General features: G+C 43.2%; 1 protein-coding gene across 1 annotated transcript; it reads right to left on the reverse strand.

The window, feature by feature from the left end:
- Nucleotides 1-18: 18 nt before the first annotated feature.
- LOC135539642 (phosphatidylinositol 4-phosphate 5-kinase-like protein 1) lies at nt 19-6,904 on the reverse strand. Its single transcript, XM_064965659.1, has 11 exons — nt 6,817-6,904; nt 6,642-6,701; nt 5,863-6,051; nt 2,632-2,682; nt 2,331-2,485; nt 2,089-2,213; nt 1,961-1,995; nt 1,831-1,886; nt 1,642-1,751; nt 1,307-1,469; nt 19-1,093 (listed from the first exon to the last, which is right to left on the reverse strand). The coding sequence occupies exons 3-11, from the start codon at nt 6,049-6,051 to the stop codon at nt 655-657; spliced, it is 1,323 nt and encodes a 440-aa protein (XP_064821731.1). The 5' UTR covers nt 6,642-6,701; nt 6,817-6,904; the 3' UTR covers nt 19-654.
- Between the last annotated feature and the right edge of the window lie 11,006 nt (nt 6,905-17,910).

Here is a 17,910-nt window from a genome sequence, read left to right on the forward strand (position 1 = left end):
TACACTTTATGCAGCGTATGGTTTATTATGCAGTGACAGGTTTTTATTATTGATTATGTATTCACGACTAATTGCAAGAAAAAGTCATACATATTCGTGCATGATTGTTTTCTGAGAAACTTGGCACATAATTGTTTGGGTAAAATATATCTTCAGTGAAATTTCTGTTGGTAATTGATTTATATAAAACACACAGAATACCATAATAATATGAACAAATGTAATAACAAGTATAAACTGGAAGGTTTGTGCCCTGAATACTGATTGGCTGACATACAATGGGTATGACAACACTTTTCTTTTTACTGCTCTAATTACGTTGGTAACCAGTTTCAAATAGCAATAAGGCACCCTGGGGGCTTGTGGTATATGACCAATATAAGCGCTGTATCCAGGCACTCCGCGTTGAGTCGTGACAAAAACAGCCCATAGCCGCAGTATATTGGTCATATACACCACAACCCCTCATGCCTTATTGCTTAATTAAATCGTGTGTGTTGTATCTGTATTTTGAAATAGGCTGCTACCACCACTACAACAGAAGCTGTGGTGCCACCTATTGTTCATACTGTTACCTACAAAAACGGAGAAAAAAAATGCCAGATTATCTAGATAGATGCCTAGATGCATTTCTAGAGACACAGTGTCCCCGTTTTACTTAGTGTGGTCCTTTACCCACCGGCATAACCTCTGGGAGTAGGTAGCTGGGCTGACAGTGGAGAAGGCTCTGCCAGGGAAGCGCAGACTCTTCCACAGGTTCTCCAGCCTTTTCTTCAAACCGTACACAGTAAAAATGTCTACAATACCCACAAAGTAGCGCAGCTCTGGCCCATCTATGACATGCACGGAGTTCTTGAAATTAGGCAGCAGCCTACGGTGATGAGCATGGAACTCATGGAGTTCTGCATCTGTACTGTTTACAGAGGGCAGGTTTATCTCCTGGCAGTGGATTGAATGGCCAGAGTGCTCCCATGTGTCCTGGACATGGTCTGGCCCACTGTCTATTGTATCTGATGCCAGTCGAAAAGTGTCTCCCCCCAACAATGGAATAGTGGGATGATCTTCCTCTGTGGGACTGTCTTGGGCCATGGACCTGCAGAGGAAAGAGCATGTAAGAACTGATTAAGAAGAGAGATAACAATCAGCTTACATTAGGATAAGAGTAAAAGCCCTCATTACCAAATGGTCTTCTCACTGTGTTACCTTACATTAGCTGAGCAACAACTGCATGTCTGGAGTGTCCAATAAAGACTACTCCGTAACATTTTTTTGCCATACAGTAGATTGTGCGCCACTGAACACCTACTTTTCAGTGCGCACAATAAGGTTACTAAAGGAGTGCTTCCCGTCCAGCTCATCTTTGTGCAAGGGTTGATGGGCCAGCAGAATGCTGTAGTCAAGCACATTGAGGCTACGGAGGAAAGCTGTGTCTATTTCAACCTGATCCACAAGCCAGGAGCTCTTCTGATCTGTCAACACATGATAAACATTTACTTCTTAGGGGAATGCATTGGTTTTTACCTTTGTGAATGACACTTAATTTCCCTTTCTGTTTAAGTCATAAGACACAAGGAAACAACAAAATATGACTTTCTCCATTCCGTCAGGTGCTGGCAGATATAGGGCATACCAGGCTCTTACCCAGAATGATGTGCTTTCCTTCAAAGTTGTTATCCTTCAGAATCTTAACTGGGCTTCCAGTAGATGCAGGGTCAGTCCACCTACCCACCTCACAGCCCTTAATGTCATATCTAAGAGACAAAGACAAAATTGTCAACACACAATCCAGAAAGAGATTTTTTTAATTACATCATCATAAAAGATTTTCACCTTGTATCAATCCTCTCGTCCGGGTAAAACACACTCTGCATCACAATGAAATACTTCTGAGAGAGATTAAGAGAAGAGTTAAAGTTGTTTTTTTACAGCTGTGTTTGAATGTGTACTTCATTATAATCACCTTTGTTTCATTTGGTACTTGGATACTATGGAGACCTGGAATAAGAAAAGAGCATGCACAGCTGACAAAATGATATGCAACAGGTGACATTGTACCCAATATTTCTTATGTGATATTTTCTATCTCACCCAGGAACCTGACCAACAACGAGTGGGGGTATTTCTCCAAGTGATCCATATATGCCATCAGGTTGGAAAGAAGAAACTTCACCTCCTGCTTATTCTGTGTCTTTAGGAAGAACCTCTTGTCATTCCTTAAGGAGGTTAAAAAAATCATATTTAAAAGGCCTTTTCTGCATGTGCAACTAAAGAGTTGAGAGATTAAATGTGTTTATTTGATGATTTGTATGTTGTCCTTCAGTAGGCCTCACGTGAGGAAGAAGTCAGCCTTGCTCTTGGAGTTGCTCATGAACTGTAGATAGCAGCTGTCTGAAGAGAGGGATCTCTTGTACTCCTCCTCATTTATGTCCAGGGAGTACCGCAAGCTGGAAAACACCAGTCCTGCAAATGTCTGCATCTCATAGTCCTACAGGGACAGGCAACAGAGGATCATGGATCAGAAAATATGTCCCACAAAACATTCACTAAAATAGACAGTATATTGTCCGGATTGGTTTTCCATGCGAATAGTGATTCATAGTGTTATTCATGTGAATATTGTTTAAATAGCACCTTGTGGACTTGAGTCTGCTCCGATTTGTAATGTTCAGCAGAAAGTTCATCCTGAGTGAAACAATAAATCAACCCACAATGAAAGGTTTGTCATATGCAACAAAATAAAAACTATGGGTAATTAGCAGATGCTCTTATCTAGAGGGACTTACAGTTAATGCATTCATTTTAAGATACTGTAGCTACAGTGCATCCGGAAAGTGTTCAGACACCTTCACTTTTTCCAGTCACGTAACAGCCTTATTCTAACATGGATTAAATTGTCCCCCCACCCCCTCAATCTACACACAATGCTCCATAATGACAAAGCAAAAATGGGTTAAGAAATTATTGCAAATGCATGTATTTTTGATTTAAAAAACAACAATATCACATTTACATAAGTATTCAGACACTTTACTCAATACCTTTGTTGGAGAACCTTGGGCAGCGATTACAGCCTCAAGTCTTCTGGGGAGTGACGCTACAAACTTGGCACACCCGTCTTTGGGGAGTTTCTCCCCCACTTGGGTTGTGCCGTGGCAGAGATCTTTGTGGGCTATACTCGACCTTGTCTCAGGTTGGTAAATTGGTGGTTGAAGATATCCCTCCAGTGGTGTGGGAGCTGTGCTTTGGCAAAGTGGGTGGGGTTATATCCTGCCTGTTTGGCCCTGTCCGGGGGTATCGTCAGATGGGGCCACAGTGTCTCCTGACCCCTCCTGTCTCAGCCTCCAGTATTTATGCTGCAGTAGTTTATGTGTCGGGGGGCTAGGGTCAGTCTGTTATATCTGGAGTACTTCTCCTGTCTTATCCGGTGTCCTGTGTGAATTTTAGTATGCACTCTAATTCTCTCGGAGGAGGACCAGAGCCCTAGGACCATGCCTCAGGACTACTTCACATGATGACTCCTTGCTGTCCTCAGTCCACCTGGCCGTGCTGCTGCTCCAGTTCCAACTGTTCTGCCTGTGGCTATGGAACCCTGACCAGTTCACCGGACGTGCTACCCGTTTTCAACTCTCTAGAGACAGCAGGAGTGGTAGAGATATTCTTAATGATCGGCTATGAAAAGCCAAATGACATTTACTCCTGAGGTGCTGACTTGCTGCACACTCGACAACTACTGTGATTATTATTATTTGACCATGCTGGTCATTTATGAACATCTTGGCCATGTTCTGTTATAATCTCCACCCGGCACAGCCAGAAGAGGACTGGCCACCCCTCATAGCCTGGTTCCTCTCTAGGTTTCTACCTAAGTTTTGGCCTTTCTAGGGAGTTTTTCCTAGCCACTGTGCTTCTACACCTGCATTGCTTGCTGTTCGGGGTTTTAGGCTTAGTTTCTGTACAGCACTTTGAGATATCAGCTGATGTAAGAAGGGCTATATAAATACATTTTATTTCTCCGATTCTTCTCTGCAGATCCTCTCAAGCTGTCAGGTTGGATGGGGAGCATCGCTGCACAGGCATTTCCAGGTCTCGCCAGAGATGTTCGATCGGGTTCAAGGCCAGGCTCTGGGTGGGCCACTGAAGAACATTCAGAGAAGCCACTCCGGCATTGTCTTGGCTGTGTGCTTAGGGTCGTTGTCTTGTTGGAAGGTGAACCTTCACCCCAGTCTGAGGTTCTGCGCGCTCTGGAGCAGGTTTTCATCAATGATCTCTCTGTACTTTGCTCCGTTCATCTTTCCCTCGATCCTGACTAGTCCCCCAATCCCTGCCACTGAAAAACATCCCCACACCATGATGCTGCCACCACCATGCTTCACCATAGGGATGGTATTGGCCAGGTGATCAGCAGTGCCTGGTTTCCTCCATACGTGATGCTTGGCATTCAGGTCAAAGAGTTCAATCTTGGATTCATCATACCAGAGAATCTGGTTGCTCATGGTCAGAGAGTCCTTTATGTGCCTTTTGGAAAACTCAGAGCAGCATTACATGCATCTTTTACTGAGGAGTGTCTTCCTTCTGGCCACTGGCGTGCTGAAGAGATGGTTGTCCTTCTGGAAGTTTCTCCCATCTCCACAGAGGAACTCTGGAGCACTATCAGAGTGAACATCGGGTTCTTGGTCACCTCCCTGACCAAGACCCTTCTCCCCCGATTGATCAGTTTGGCCGGGTGGCCAGCTCTAGGAAGAGTCTTAGTGGTTCCAAACGTATTCCATTGATGGAGGCCACTGTGTTCTTGGGTACCTTCAATGCTGCAGAAATATTTTGGTACCCTTCCCCAGATCTGTGCCTCGACATAATTCTGTCTCGGAGCTCTCGAACAACTCCTTTTGACCTCATGGCTTGATTTTTGCTCTGACATGTACTGTCAACTGTGGGACCTTATATAGACAGGTTTGTGCCTTTCCAAATCAATTGGAATTTACCACAGGTGGACTCCAATCAAGTGATGATCGATGGAAACAGGAGGCACCGGAGCTCAATTTCAAGTCTCATAGCGAAGGTTCTCAATACGTATGTATATATGTAAATAAGGAATTTGTTTTTTAAATTTATAAACATTTCTAAAAACTTGTTTTAGCTTTGTCACTATGGGGTATTGTATGTAAAACAACCTAATACATTTTAGAAGAAGGCTGTAATGTAACAAAATGTGGAAAAAGGCAAGGGACCTGAATACTTCCCGATTGCTCTGTCGATTGGAAAACCACATATCTCAGTCATAGTAAGTAACTGTTACCTCAAAGTAGCTACCAAAGACAGTGCTAGTAGTGGGGAAAGGACAAATACGAGTGTTAGTTCAAAAAAGGCAATCTTATTAAATTGGGGGAGGGGGGGGGTGCTGTAGGATTATTAAAGAAACTCTTTGTACGAAATCTGCTGAACAAAAGTATAAAAAACACAAAATGTAATGTGTTGGTCCCTTGTTTTATGAGCGGGTGGATGGATTATCAAGGAGCTGATTAAACAGTATGGTCATTATCGGTCTGTAATAAAGCCCTTTTGTGGGGAAAAACTCTTCTGATTGGCTGGGCCTGGCTCCCAAGTAGGTGGGCCTATGCCCTCCCATGTGAAATCCATAGATTAGGGCCTAATGGATTTATTTCAATGGACTGAACTGTAACTCAGTAAAAATATTTGAAGTTGTTGCATTTACATTTTTTGTTCAGTACATCTGTACAATGCAAGTGCTGTATGTACAGTACTTTTCTCAGAGTTGTGTCAATGTAGTAAGTTCCTATGGTATAAAAATGTATTCTGTGCGACAGTTGAAATAGTGTGTATATTATTGTCTATAGTTTTACTGACAGGTCCTGGTGTGTCGATGCTGGTCTGTAGGGCAGCATGCAACCCCTCTTTCATAAGACAGGTGAAGCTGTAGAACTCATGTTCCTGGTTGATTTCAAACAGGCCTAACATTCTCCAGCGCCTCCTCAGACCCCACCACCGCCTCCGCCTTGTTGTCCCAGAGCAACGCTGAACGTTCCTCTTCTCCATCTGACACACACACACACCACACACACACACAAAACTTGAACACCTTCTTGTGTCAAGTTGGCTGGATGTCCTTTGGGTGGTGGACCATTCTTGATACACAGGGAACTGATGAGCATGAAAAAAACTGCAGCATTGTAGTTCTTGACACACTCAAGCCGATGTGCCTGGCACCTACTAGCATATCCCGTTCAGTGGCACTTCATTATTTTGTCTTGCTCATTCACCCTCAAGGGCACACATACACAATCCATGTCTCAAGGCTTAAACCTCCTTTAACCGGTCTCTTCCCTTTTATCTACATTACATTGAAGTGGATTTAACCGATGACATCAACAAGGGATCATAGCTTTCACCTGGTCAGTCTTATGGAAAGAGCCGGTGTTCCTAATGTTTTGTACACGGTATACTGAGTAGCTCAATTTCAAGTTCGACAGGTGTTTTTAATTAGAAAAAATTGTAATTATCCCGTGGCTAAGAAATTCATATTTTTGGGGAGAACATAGACAAATGTATATTCGTTACAACTGTAAGCAATGTCTGAGTGTAACTGGCATGAAAGCTGACAACCACTATGTCACAAAAGTTCTTACCTTAACCTGGTTTCCTGACGTTGTCCTGTATCTTTGGATGCCGGGCTGTACCAACAATATCTGAATTCAGTGAAAATTAAGAGTCATTATTTTCATATGCGATTGAATATTATTTGGTTTAGCCATGTATACAAAAAGAAGCACATTTCATGACAATGGTATATATTCTCTTAACTCTTTCTCCAGCCGAGAGTAGTACCACAGTAAACGGGTTGGACAAGATTTTCAAGGTGTATCACACCTGCAGAGGCCTAAAAGGTGTGTGCAATGCAGTGAGGGTGTTTACTTCCTATTGTAGTGATGTAGGCCGTGTTCAAAACAACTGGGAACTTGGAAATCTGCAACTTCCGACTTGAGTGCATTCAAGACAATTGGGAACTCGGAAAAAAACTAGCTACAACTGGTGAAATGCTTGTCTGAAGTCTGAAACGCTGGCATCTTTCTAGAGCTAGACCTGAAGATCACTGATGTCAGGATTTTACCTTGGTTTTTTTCAGAGTTCCCAGTTGTCTTGAAAGCACCATTATAGTTCCCCACATTGGACGTGTCATAATACCCATAAAACCTAGTGCTCAAACCCGGAAATGGTTCCAATCATCTTTCTACCATTCATTTTTCACATTGTGAATTTTCCAAACACTTCAAATGAAGTATGTATTTGGTCAAATCAAATGTTATTTGTCACATGCACCGAATACAACAGGTGTAGATCTTACCGTGAAATGCTTACTTACAAGCCCTAAACTAACAATGCAGTTCAAGGAATAAAGTTAAGAAAATATTTAACAAATAAACTAAAGTAAAAAAGAAAAGAAAAAGTAACACAATAAAATAACAATAACAAGGCTATATACAGGTGGTTCCTGTAACCGAGTCCATGTGCTGGGGAGTGGGGTGTTAATGTAAATAGTCCTGGTGGCCATTTTATAAATTGTTCAGCAGTCTTATGGCTTGGGGGTAGAAGCTGTTAAGGAACATTTTGGACCTGGACTTGGCACTCCAGAACCGCTTGCCGTGCGGTAGCAGAGAGAACAGTCTGGGTGACTGAAGTCTTTAACCATTTTTTGGGCTTTCCTCTGACACTGCCTAGTATATAGGTCCTGGATGGCTGGAAGCTTGGCCCCAGTGATGTACAGGTCTGTACGCACTACCCTCTGTAGCACCTTACGGTTGGATGTCGAGCAATTGGCATACCAGGCCGTGATGCAACCGGTCAGGATGCTCTTGATGGTGCAGCTGTAGAACTTGTTGAGGATCTGGAGACCCATGTCAAATCTTTTCATTCTTCTGAGAAGGAAAAGGTGTTGTCATGCCCTCTTTGCGACTTGGTATGTTTGGACCATGGCAGTTTGTTGGTGATGTGGACACAAAGGAACTTGAAACTCTCGACCCGCTCCATTACAGCCTCGTCAATGTTAATTGGGGCCTGTTCGGCCTTCCTTTTCTTGTAGTCCACAATTAGCTCCTTTCTCTTGCTCACATTGAGAAACCTCCTCCCTATAGGCTGTCGCATCACTGTCGGTGATCAGGCCTACTGTTGTGTCGTCAGCAAATGTAATGATGGTGTTGGAGTCGTACTTGGCCACGCAGCCGTGGTTGAACTGGGAGTACAGGAGGGGACTAAGAACACACCCCCGAGGGGCCCCAGTGTTAAGGATCAGTGTGGCAGATGTGTTGTTGCCTACCCTTACCACCTGAGGGTGGCCCGTCAGGAAGTCCAGGATCCAGTTGTAGAGGGAGGTGTTTAGTTCCAGGGTCCTTAGCTTAGTGATGAGCTTTGTGTGTACTGTGGTGTTGAACACTGAGCTGTAGGGTTACCTTGGCATGACATTTTTAATAACATGTAATTCTCTCTCAGACAAGGTGAGTTTTATTAATATATTTGCCACAGTATACAAAAAAAAATAGTTTGACCGCTAATTAGCAACAGAGAAGACCTCTGCAAGACTACAAATTCCTGCAAGAAGCTCCTACACGTCATCTCTAGCCAACACTGTCAGCTACCATTCACCAGCGGATCAGAGACCTTCTGTGCCCAATCCATGATGAATCCATGTGCTGTATTGAAATTATTTGAATAAAGTGTTGAACTTCTTATGTCCCCTTTCTATGTCTTAGCTAGCCACTGACTATACTTTAGCTAGCTAGTTAGCGGAACAGTAGATAAAAAAACAAACATTTTGTTTTACTTAGCCTAGATAATTGTTTGTACAGTATGTCAACTTTGGTGTCTAGTTCAGACCTTATGGTATTTTTCAAAAGCATTAAAAGGCGAAAATACCATTATAAGTCTGGCCATGTGGAGAAGTGCAGCTATAGTGAGGGGGTGAGAAGTACTTAAGTAAGAATACTTTAAAGTACTACTTAAGTTGTTTTCGGGGGTATCTGTACTTTACTTTACTATTTAGAATTTTGACAACTTTTACTTTTACTTCACTACATTCCTGAAGAAAATGTTGTACTTTTTACTTCATACATTTTCCCTGACACCCAAAAGTACTCGTTACACTTTGAATGCTTCGCAAGACAGGAAAATGGTCAGATTCAAGCACTTATCAAGAGAACACTAGGTCATCCCTACTGCCTCTGGCCATGCGGACTCACTTAACACAAATGCATTTTTTGTAAATCATTTTGGAGTGTGCCCCTACTTAATATAATTAATTTTAAATGATTTATAGTTTTACTTTTACTTTTGAGCAATTTGAGCAATTACATTTACTTTTGATACTTAAGTATATTTAAAACCAAATACTTTTAGACTTTTACTCAAGTAGTATTTTACTGGCTGACTTTCACTTTTACTTGAGTAACTTTCTATTAATCTATACTTTTACTCAAGAACTACAATTGGGTACTTTTCCACCACTGGGTAAGGGCCAGCATGGGATAAAGTTTATCCTGTGTCGGTGAGTGTAGCTATTAAGTTTGAGCATCTTAGCAATACTATGTGTTCTACACAGCTGTCAACATTCTACAAGGAAAGAGACACTTAATCAATTATATAATCATTAACCAGATGACCCAGTATACCAGACTTAGATGAGTGATAACTCAGTTCTAGAATGTTGTAATTGATGAGAATGAATCAAACAATCTATTTACATTCAGAATTATTGACTTTGTTTTGACAACCAGCCTATATTGTAGTTGCATGACCAGAGCACAGTATTTATTTATCCTGAATGGTACAACTAGCCTACCTGGTTAAATAAATGTGAAAAAAGTGAATAAAAACATGCATTCACACCGTCTTGATTAATAGGATCATTCCCACTGTATGATTGATATGTCAAGTGATAAAATCCCAAGTTCTCAATTAAGTTTATGGAAAAATGGCACTTGTCCTCATAGAAATTACAGTTGATTCAATATTTTACAACTGTAATGTCATCAATCAAATCAAACTTTATATTGCACATTTCTTAAAACAAAGGCATTTGAAGTTGTTTAAAGTCATGCATTGAAAGGCATGTGGCACTCAACATCCTTCCTCTTGGCAGGTCTCTATAGGTGACCAGGGGATTCTCACTACCACATGTGAATGCCGCCGTGAAGCTCATAAGTGTAGCCATGCTGCTGCTTTGGCTGTTTATGCGGTTCACAATGTCAGCTGTACAGATGTGGAATGTGAGTGGAGGAAGCCAGCCGTGCCCATCGAGGTGCAATCAGTGGAGGACCTGTACCTGGACAAACAATACAAGCCTCTGTCCCTAGAGCCCACAGAGAAGGATCTTCAGTGGCTAAGGAACCATCTCTGGGGCAGGTTCAGTGGAATTGCATGTATCCTTGAACCTGTCCCAGAACAACTACCATCCCTGTCATACCTGTCTGTACCGGACATTGTTAAAAAACAAGGGCACCTGGGGCACGCAGGCCTCCTGCCTGGCATGGCACTTTCGGTGGAGCTGCAAGAGTCTACATGGCAGGCAACAGTTAGACAGCGCAACAACCCAAACTGGCACACCATGAGGTGAGGAAGGTTGACGGCCAGCAATTGGGGAGCAGTGGTTAGGGCCAAGCGAGTTACTCCGTCGCTGCTAAAAAGGGTCCTCAGATCACGGACGTTGGAAGGGGTATTGTGTGTAAAGTGGGGCACAGATAACAAAGAGGAGGGCAACAAGGCATTCAAAATGTCCACAGGAATGGATGTGCAGGAGTCAGGGCTTTGGGTCACAGGGTCTGGTATCCTGGGTGCCTCACCGGAGTGTTGGATGCGCACCACAGCAGTGGTGGAGGTTAAGTGTCCCTATGGTGCAAGGGACCTTACCATTGAAGAGGCAGTGAAGTCTAAGGATTTTTACATCCAAGAGGAGGGAGGGTCTTATCGCCTCCTTGAAGAGCATCCTCACTGATGTCCAAAGGCAGCTTCACATCACTGGAATGGACACTTGATTCGTTGCTGTGTGGATCACCAAAGCCTCTATCACTATCCCCATCCGGCGTGACGACTTCTGGCAGACTCATATTGCTGGACTAGGTATATATATATATATATATATATTTTAACTGCCAAAATCAAAGCATAGCAATGGGCTACCTGCTATCCCTGCATCTGGCATTCTTCCTCGTTCCGTTAAATTCCAAATAAGAGGTAAGTAGAGTTGGATAGGTCACACCATATGAAATTAATCTGGACTGCTTAACTAGAGCGAGAGAGAGTACATCTCAACATCCAATCTTAAATCATGAGAACCTTACACAAACATGACAAACATACTGTGCAGATATGTCTACAAATTCACTGTTGTACACAATATTGTGTCATATTTGATGAGTTACTGACGTGTCCGTCCACAGGCTCGATCTGCTGTATTTTCAACAACTGGACGCTTGTGCTCAGATCACACTGGCACAGGATGTCCATGCATCGGATGGCCTGAGAGCGGCACTCCTATTGGATGGGAAATCAAAGAGACATTTGGTCAGTGGTGGGTCTTTTTCAATTCCTTATCAACATCTTTATCTGGACAGAAAATACCTTGTTTATCATAACAAAAACCCACCTTGGACAATGTGACAAGTGGTCCCTCAACATCTAATCCTCATGCCTCATTGTTTGTTCTTGTTTTCCAATCAACAGCTACTTCTCTGATGAGTGGGTCTTGAAGGTTTACAAGTGCACAGCAAGTCTGCAGCAGCACATTACTATAACAATGCAGATGAGGTGGGATGAATCTCAGGATATTGAAATCTTTTGGTAGAGCATTTGCCCTCTCCAGATGGATCCTATTTCTCGCTATGTCTTTTGTGAGATGTCTCTCACTCTGTTAACTTTCCATTGATCAAGAATGGAGGAATGTTCACAGTGACTCCAGCAGCCATCAAGCTCTAGATCAAGAAGCCTTTGGGTGCCAAAATAATGCCTCCAGACATCTCCAGATCTTCTCAAACTCCGACTTCTGGACAATGGCTTTGTCTGACACAGATCCTGGATACAGATCACTGCAGTATGTTATCACCACATTATGTGCAACTCCCAGGAGTCGGGGGGCATTGAACTGTACACAGAGTAGATTTGCTTCTGCAGAGCCATCTGACTTGGAGTAGCAACTTCTATGTCAGTACAGTCAATGACCATTCTGCATTTTCTGGAGCAGTCTTTATGATGCTAATGAAAAAAACCGAGAGAGATTAATGTTGTTATCAAAACGTCAAGCCTACACAAAAAAGGGAATACCAAGTCAGTTGTACAACTGACTGCCTTCAAATGTGTCTTCCACATTTAACACAACCCCTCTGAATCAGAGAGTTGGAGGGGGCTGCCTTAATTGACATTCCCCAGGGAACAGCCTTGCTCAGAGGCAGAACAGATGTTTATCTTGTCAGCTCAGGGATTCAATCCAGCAACCTTTCAGTTATTGGCTCAATGCTCTAACCACTAGGCTACTTGCCTCCCCACCGTATACAAAGTCATTTTAATGTCCCCTATGGTGGAAATGGTGGGTAAAACTATTGGAACCATTTCCGTGTTTGACGGCTAGATTTGATGGGTATTATGACTCATACTGTGGTACTCAATATAGGGGACTGTCACACATGCAGAGGCGTAAAAGCTGTGTGCAATGCAGTGATGGCGTCAACTTACTGCCTATCATAGTGATTTATATAGGGGGCTGTCAAACAATTGTTTAAGGGCATGAGGGCAAGCAAACTACCTTATGAACCTCTACCACTATAAAGCTGAACAAAGAAGTCTGTCTTCTGCACCATTATTGTCACAATGTAGTTTAAGTTTGCTGAGTAGTTTTAAACTATCAGTCCCATCTGTGTTTTTAATACCCCCACACCCTAGCCTAAAGCTGCAACTTCTCATTATAGAGGGGAAATATTCAATGTATAGTTTAATGTATGGGAATAGATATAATACAGGAGTAGTCTGAACTAAATTGTGTGTATGTATGGGTTTGTGTATGGTGTCATTGATTGTTTATGTGCCTCTGGGAAAAGATCACACCTTGTGAACTGCCTGGAATGTGTCAGGATGGGCTCTAATGAGTTTGTCAGTGGCACTACGATGCTACATTACAAATGGCTGCCTTAATAAACCTTCCTCAACAGACAACTAGCTAGAGGTCCACTTCAACATCGTCTAGATAAGGTTTCAGATGGTTCTTTACTCTATCCATCTGCTTTGGTGTCATTTCATCGTCTCCCTCCATGTCCAACACTTCGCCTTGCACTCGGCCTTGAAGAGAAGAAGGATGGGCTGTTTTAAGTAACTGTAGACGCATCATGAAGGATGGCTCAGAGGTGACAAACCTGGCAGCCATTGGAGATTCAGATGGATTCCTGTGACACTTAAAGCCTGTGCCATCTGAGAATGTGCCACTGAATGCAACAATCCTCCTCTCCTTCACCTAGTCAACCATTCTCTGAGCAGGGACAGACTGCACAGATATGGTTGCCTGTTTGACAGTCAGGTATTTACTTTTTTGTCAAAATCGTCATAGTTAAAAAATATATATGCAGTATTTTGTGTTGGTCAATATTACAAACTGTAAAGCATCGATATAGGCCTAAGTCTTTACAGAGGACACCAAAGATTAATTCAATTATTTTTTATTTACTGGACAGGTTTTACAGAAATAACACATACATCAGTCACTACATAAACTATGGAAGACATGAGGGCAAAACAATCCATGACAACAACAGCTTGCACACTATCTGTTTCATATTGTGGTAAGCAGAAGCGCAATTCAGAAGTATCATTATTCTTGTCTGTGCTCAACACTAAAATCAGCTTTCCCTAGTACTAGAGTACACTTACCCCATGACATCAGCTTTCCCTAGTCCTAGAGCACACTTACCCCATGACATCAGCTTTCCCTAGTCCTAGAGCACACTTACCCCATGACATCAGCTTTCCCTAGTCCTAAAGTACACTTACCCCCTGACATCAGATATCCCTAGTCCTAGAGTACACTTACCCCATGACATCAGCTTTCCCTAGTCCTAAAGTACACTTACCCCCTGACATCAGATATCCCTAGTCCTAGAGTACACTTACCCCATGACATCACATCAGATAGTCCCTAGTCCCTAGTCCTAGAGTACACTTACCCCATGACATCAGCTTTCCCTAGTCCATCACCCCATGACATCAGATATCCCTAGTCCTAGAGTACACTTACCCCATGACATCAGCTTTCCCTAGTCCTAGAGCACACTTACCCCATGACATCAGCCTTCCCTAGTCCTAGAGCACACTTACCCCATGACATCAGCTTTCCCTAGTCCTAGAGCACACTTACCCCATGACATCAGCTTTCCCTAGTCCTAAAGTACACTTACCCCATGACATCAGATATCCCTAGTCCTAGAGTACACTTACCCCATGACATCAGCTTTCCCTAGTCCTAGAGTACACTTACCCCCTGACATCAGATGTCCCTAGTCCTAGAGTACACTTACCCTCTGACATCAGATATCCCTAGTCCTAGAGTACACTTACCCCATGACATCAGATATCCCTAGTCCTAGAGTACACTTACCCCCTGACATCAGATATCCCTAGTCCTAGAGTACACTTACCCCATGACATCAGCTTTCCCTAGTCCTAGAGTACACCTACCCCATGACATCAACTTTCCCTAGTCCTAGAGTACACTTACTCCATGACATCAGATATCCCTAGTCCTAGAGTACACTTACCCCCTGACATCAGATATCCCTAGTCCTAGAGTACACTTACCCCATGACATCAGCTTTCCCTAGTCCTAGAGTTTACCCCATGACATCAACCTTCCTAGTCCTAGAGTACACTTACCCCATGACATCAGATATCCCTAGTCCTAGAGTACACTTACCCCCTGACATCAGATATCCCTAGTCCTAGAGTACACTTACCCCATGACATCAGCTTTCCCTAGTCCTAGAGTACACTTACCCCCTGACATCAGATATCCCTAGTCCTAGAGTACACTTACCCCATGACATCAGATTTCCCTAGTCCTAGAGTACACTTACCCCTGCTTTCCCTAGTCCTAGAGTACACTTACCCCTGACATCAGCTTTCCCTAGTCCTAGAGTACACTTACCCCATGACATCAGTCCTTTACCCCATGACATAGTCCCTAGAGTACACTTACCCCCTGACATCAGATGTCCCTAGTCCTAGAGTACACTTACCCCCTGACATCAGATATCCCTAGTCCTAGAGTACACTTACCCCCTGACATCAGATATCCCTAGTCCTAGAGTACACTTAACCCCTGACATCAGATATCCCTAGTCCTAGAGTACACTTACCCCCTGACATCAGATTTCCCTAGTCCTAGAGTACACTTACCCCATGACATCAGCTTTCCCTAGTCCTAGAGTACACTTACCCCATGACATCAGATATCCCTAGTCCTAGAGTACACCTACCCCGTGACATCAGCTTTCCCTAGTCCTAGAGTACACTTACCCCCTGACATCAGATGTCCCTAGTCCTAGAGTACACTTACCCCCTGACATCAGCTTTCCCTAGTCCTAGAGTACACTTACCTCCTGACATCAGCTTTCCCTAGTCCTAGAGTACACTTAACCCCTGACATCAGATATCCCTAGTCCTAGAGTACACTTAACCCCTGACATCAGATTTCCCTAGTCCTAGAGTACACTTACCCCATGACATCAGCTTTCCCTAGTCCTAGAGTACACTTAACCCCTGACATCAGATATCCCTAGTCCTAGAGTACACGCACCCCCTGACATCAGATTTCCCTAGTCCTAGAGTACTTACCCCATGACATCAGCTTTCCCTAGTCCTAGAGTACACTTACCCCATGACATCAGCTTTCCCTAGTCCTAGAGTACACTTACCCCCTGACATCAGCTTTCCCTAGTCCTAGAGTACACCTACCCCATGACATCAGCTAGAGTACACTTACCCCATGACATCAGCTTTCCTAGTCCTAGAGTACACCATCACCCACCTACCCCATGACATCAGCTTTCCCTAGTCCTAGAGTACACCTACCCCGTGACATCAGCTTTCCCTAGTCCTAGAGTACACCTACCCCATGACATCAGCTTTCCCTAGTCCTAGAGTACACCTACCCATGACATCAGCTTTCCCTAGTCCTAGAGTACACTTACCCCCTGACATCAGATGTCCCTAGTCCTAGAGTACACTTACCCCCTGACATCAGATGTCCCTAGTCCTAGAGTACACTTACCCCCTGACATCAGATATCCCTAGTCCTAGAGTACACTTACCCCCTGACATCAGCTTTCCCTAGTCCTAGAGTACACTTACCCCCTGACATCAGCTTTCCCTAGTCCTAGAGTACACTTTGACATCAGCTTTCCCTAGTCCTAGAGTACACTTACCCCTGACATCAGCTTTCCCTAGTCCTAGAGTACACTTACCCCCTGACATCAGCTTTCCCGAGTCCTAGAGTACACTTACCCCATGACATCAGCTTTCCCTAGTCCTAGAGTACACTTACCACATGACATCAGATATCCCTAGTCCTAGAGTACACCTACCCCCTGACATCAGCTTTCCCTAGTCCTAGAGTACACCTACCCCGTGACATCAGATATCCCTAGTCCTAGAGTACACTTACCCCATGACATCAGCTTTCCCTAGTCCTAGAGTACACTTACCCCATGACATCAGCTTTCCCTAGTCCTAGAGTACACCTACCCCATGACATCAGCTTTCCCTAGTCCTAGAGTACACTTACCCCCTGACATCAGCTTTCCCTAGTCCTAGAGTACACCTACCCCGTGACAGTAGTGCTCCACTGTAGGCCCAACACTTTGGTGGAGACATCCCCTTGCAGATCTGGGTGGAAAGTCTCTATGCCTGTCCCAACGCCTGTGCCCTGGGGGATGTGGGTCCTGGCACCATCATCCTCTCCCTCAGCGCCATCACCTACCATTTATGGTTATGTAACCAGGCAGGCCAAAACTTAATCCCACCAAAACAAGACGAAATTTCAATGGTCTTTTCAAACGGATCTTACACAAAGTTCCCACATATGCTGAGCACTTGTTGGCTGGTTTTCCTTCACTCTGCGGTCCAACTTATCCCAAACCATCTCAATTGGGTTGAGGGCAGGTGATTGTGGAGGCCAGGTCGTCTGCTGCAGCACAACATCACTCTCCTTGGTCAAATAGCCCGTGTGGTGTTAAAAATTAAGAAAACCCTTGAATGAGTAGGTGTGTCCAAACTTCTGACTGGTACACACACACACACATATATATATATATATATATCTATATAACATTTCTGGAGTATCTCAAATAGATAAGATTACAGTCAATTGTTTTATTTAGTATACATGTGCATTTGTTAAAATAATATAAAATAATTTTATTTTGTTAAAATAATATTACAAAAGACAAGATTAGACATTGTTAATGTATGTGTAGGACACTGGGGCTTTGTGCATAGCTTAAAACCCTCTTCAAACACAGGAAAGGAGAATGGAAAAACATCACTTTTTAATACATGTTATTTGTATCTGAAATGCTGTCGCAATGAACGTCACATCACCCGAGAACACCAAACCCTGCTGTGGTTAATATAAGCCCATGTGACAATGTTGTGAAAAATTAGATCCATATTTTTCCACCACAACAATGACATATTTTGTACATAATGCCTTCAGAAAGTATCCACACCCCTTACGTTTTCCACATTGTTGTTACAGCCTGAATTTAAAATCTATTAAATTGAGTTTTTTTTGTCACTGGCCTACACACCCTTCATTAAATGAATAGCTGAAATGTCTTGAGTCAATAAGTATTCAACCCCTTTGTTATAGCA

Source organism: Oncorhynchus masou, chromosome 1 (genome assembly GCF_036934945.1).
Source record: "Oncorhynchus masou masou isolate Uvic2021 chromosome 1, UVic_Omas_1.1, whole genome shotgun sequence".
Classification (NCBI taxonomy): Eukaryota; Metazoa; Chordata; class Actinopteri; order Salmoniformes; family Salmonidae; genus Oncorhynchus; species Oncorhynchus masou.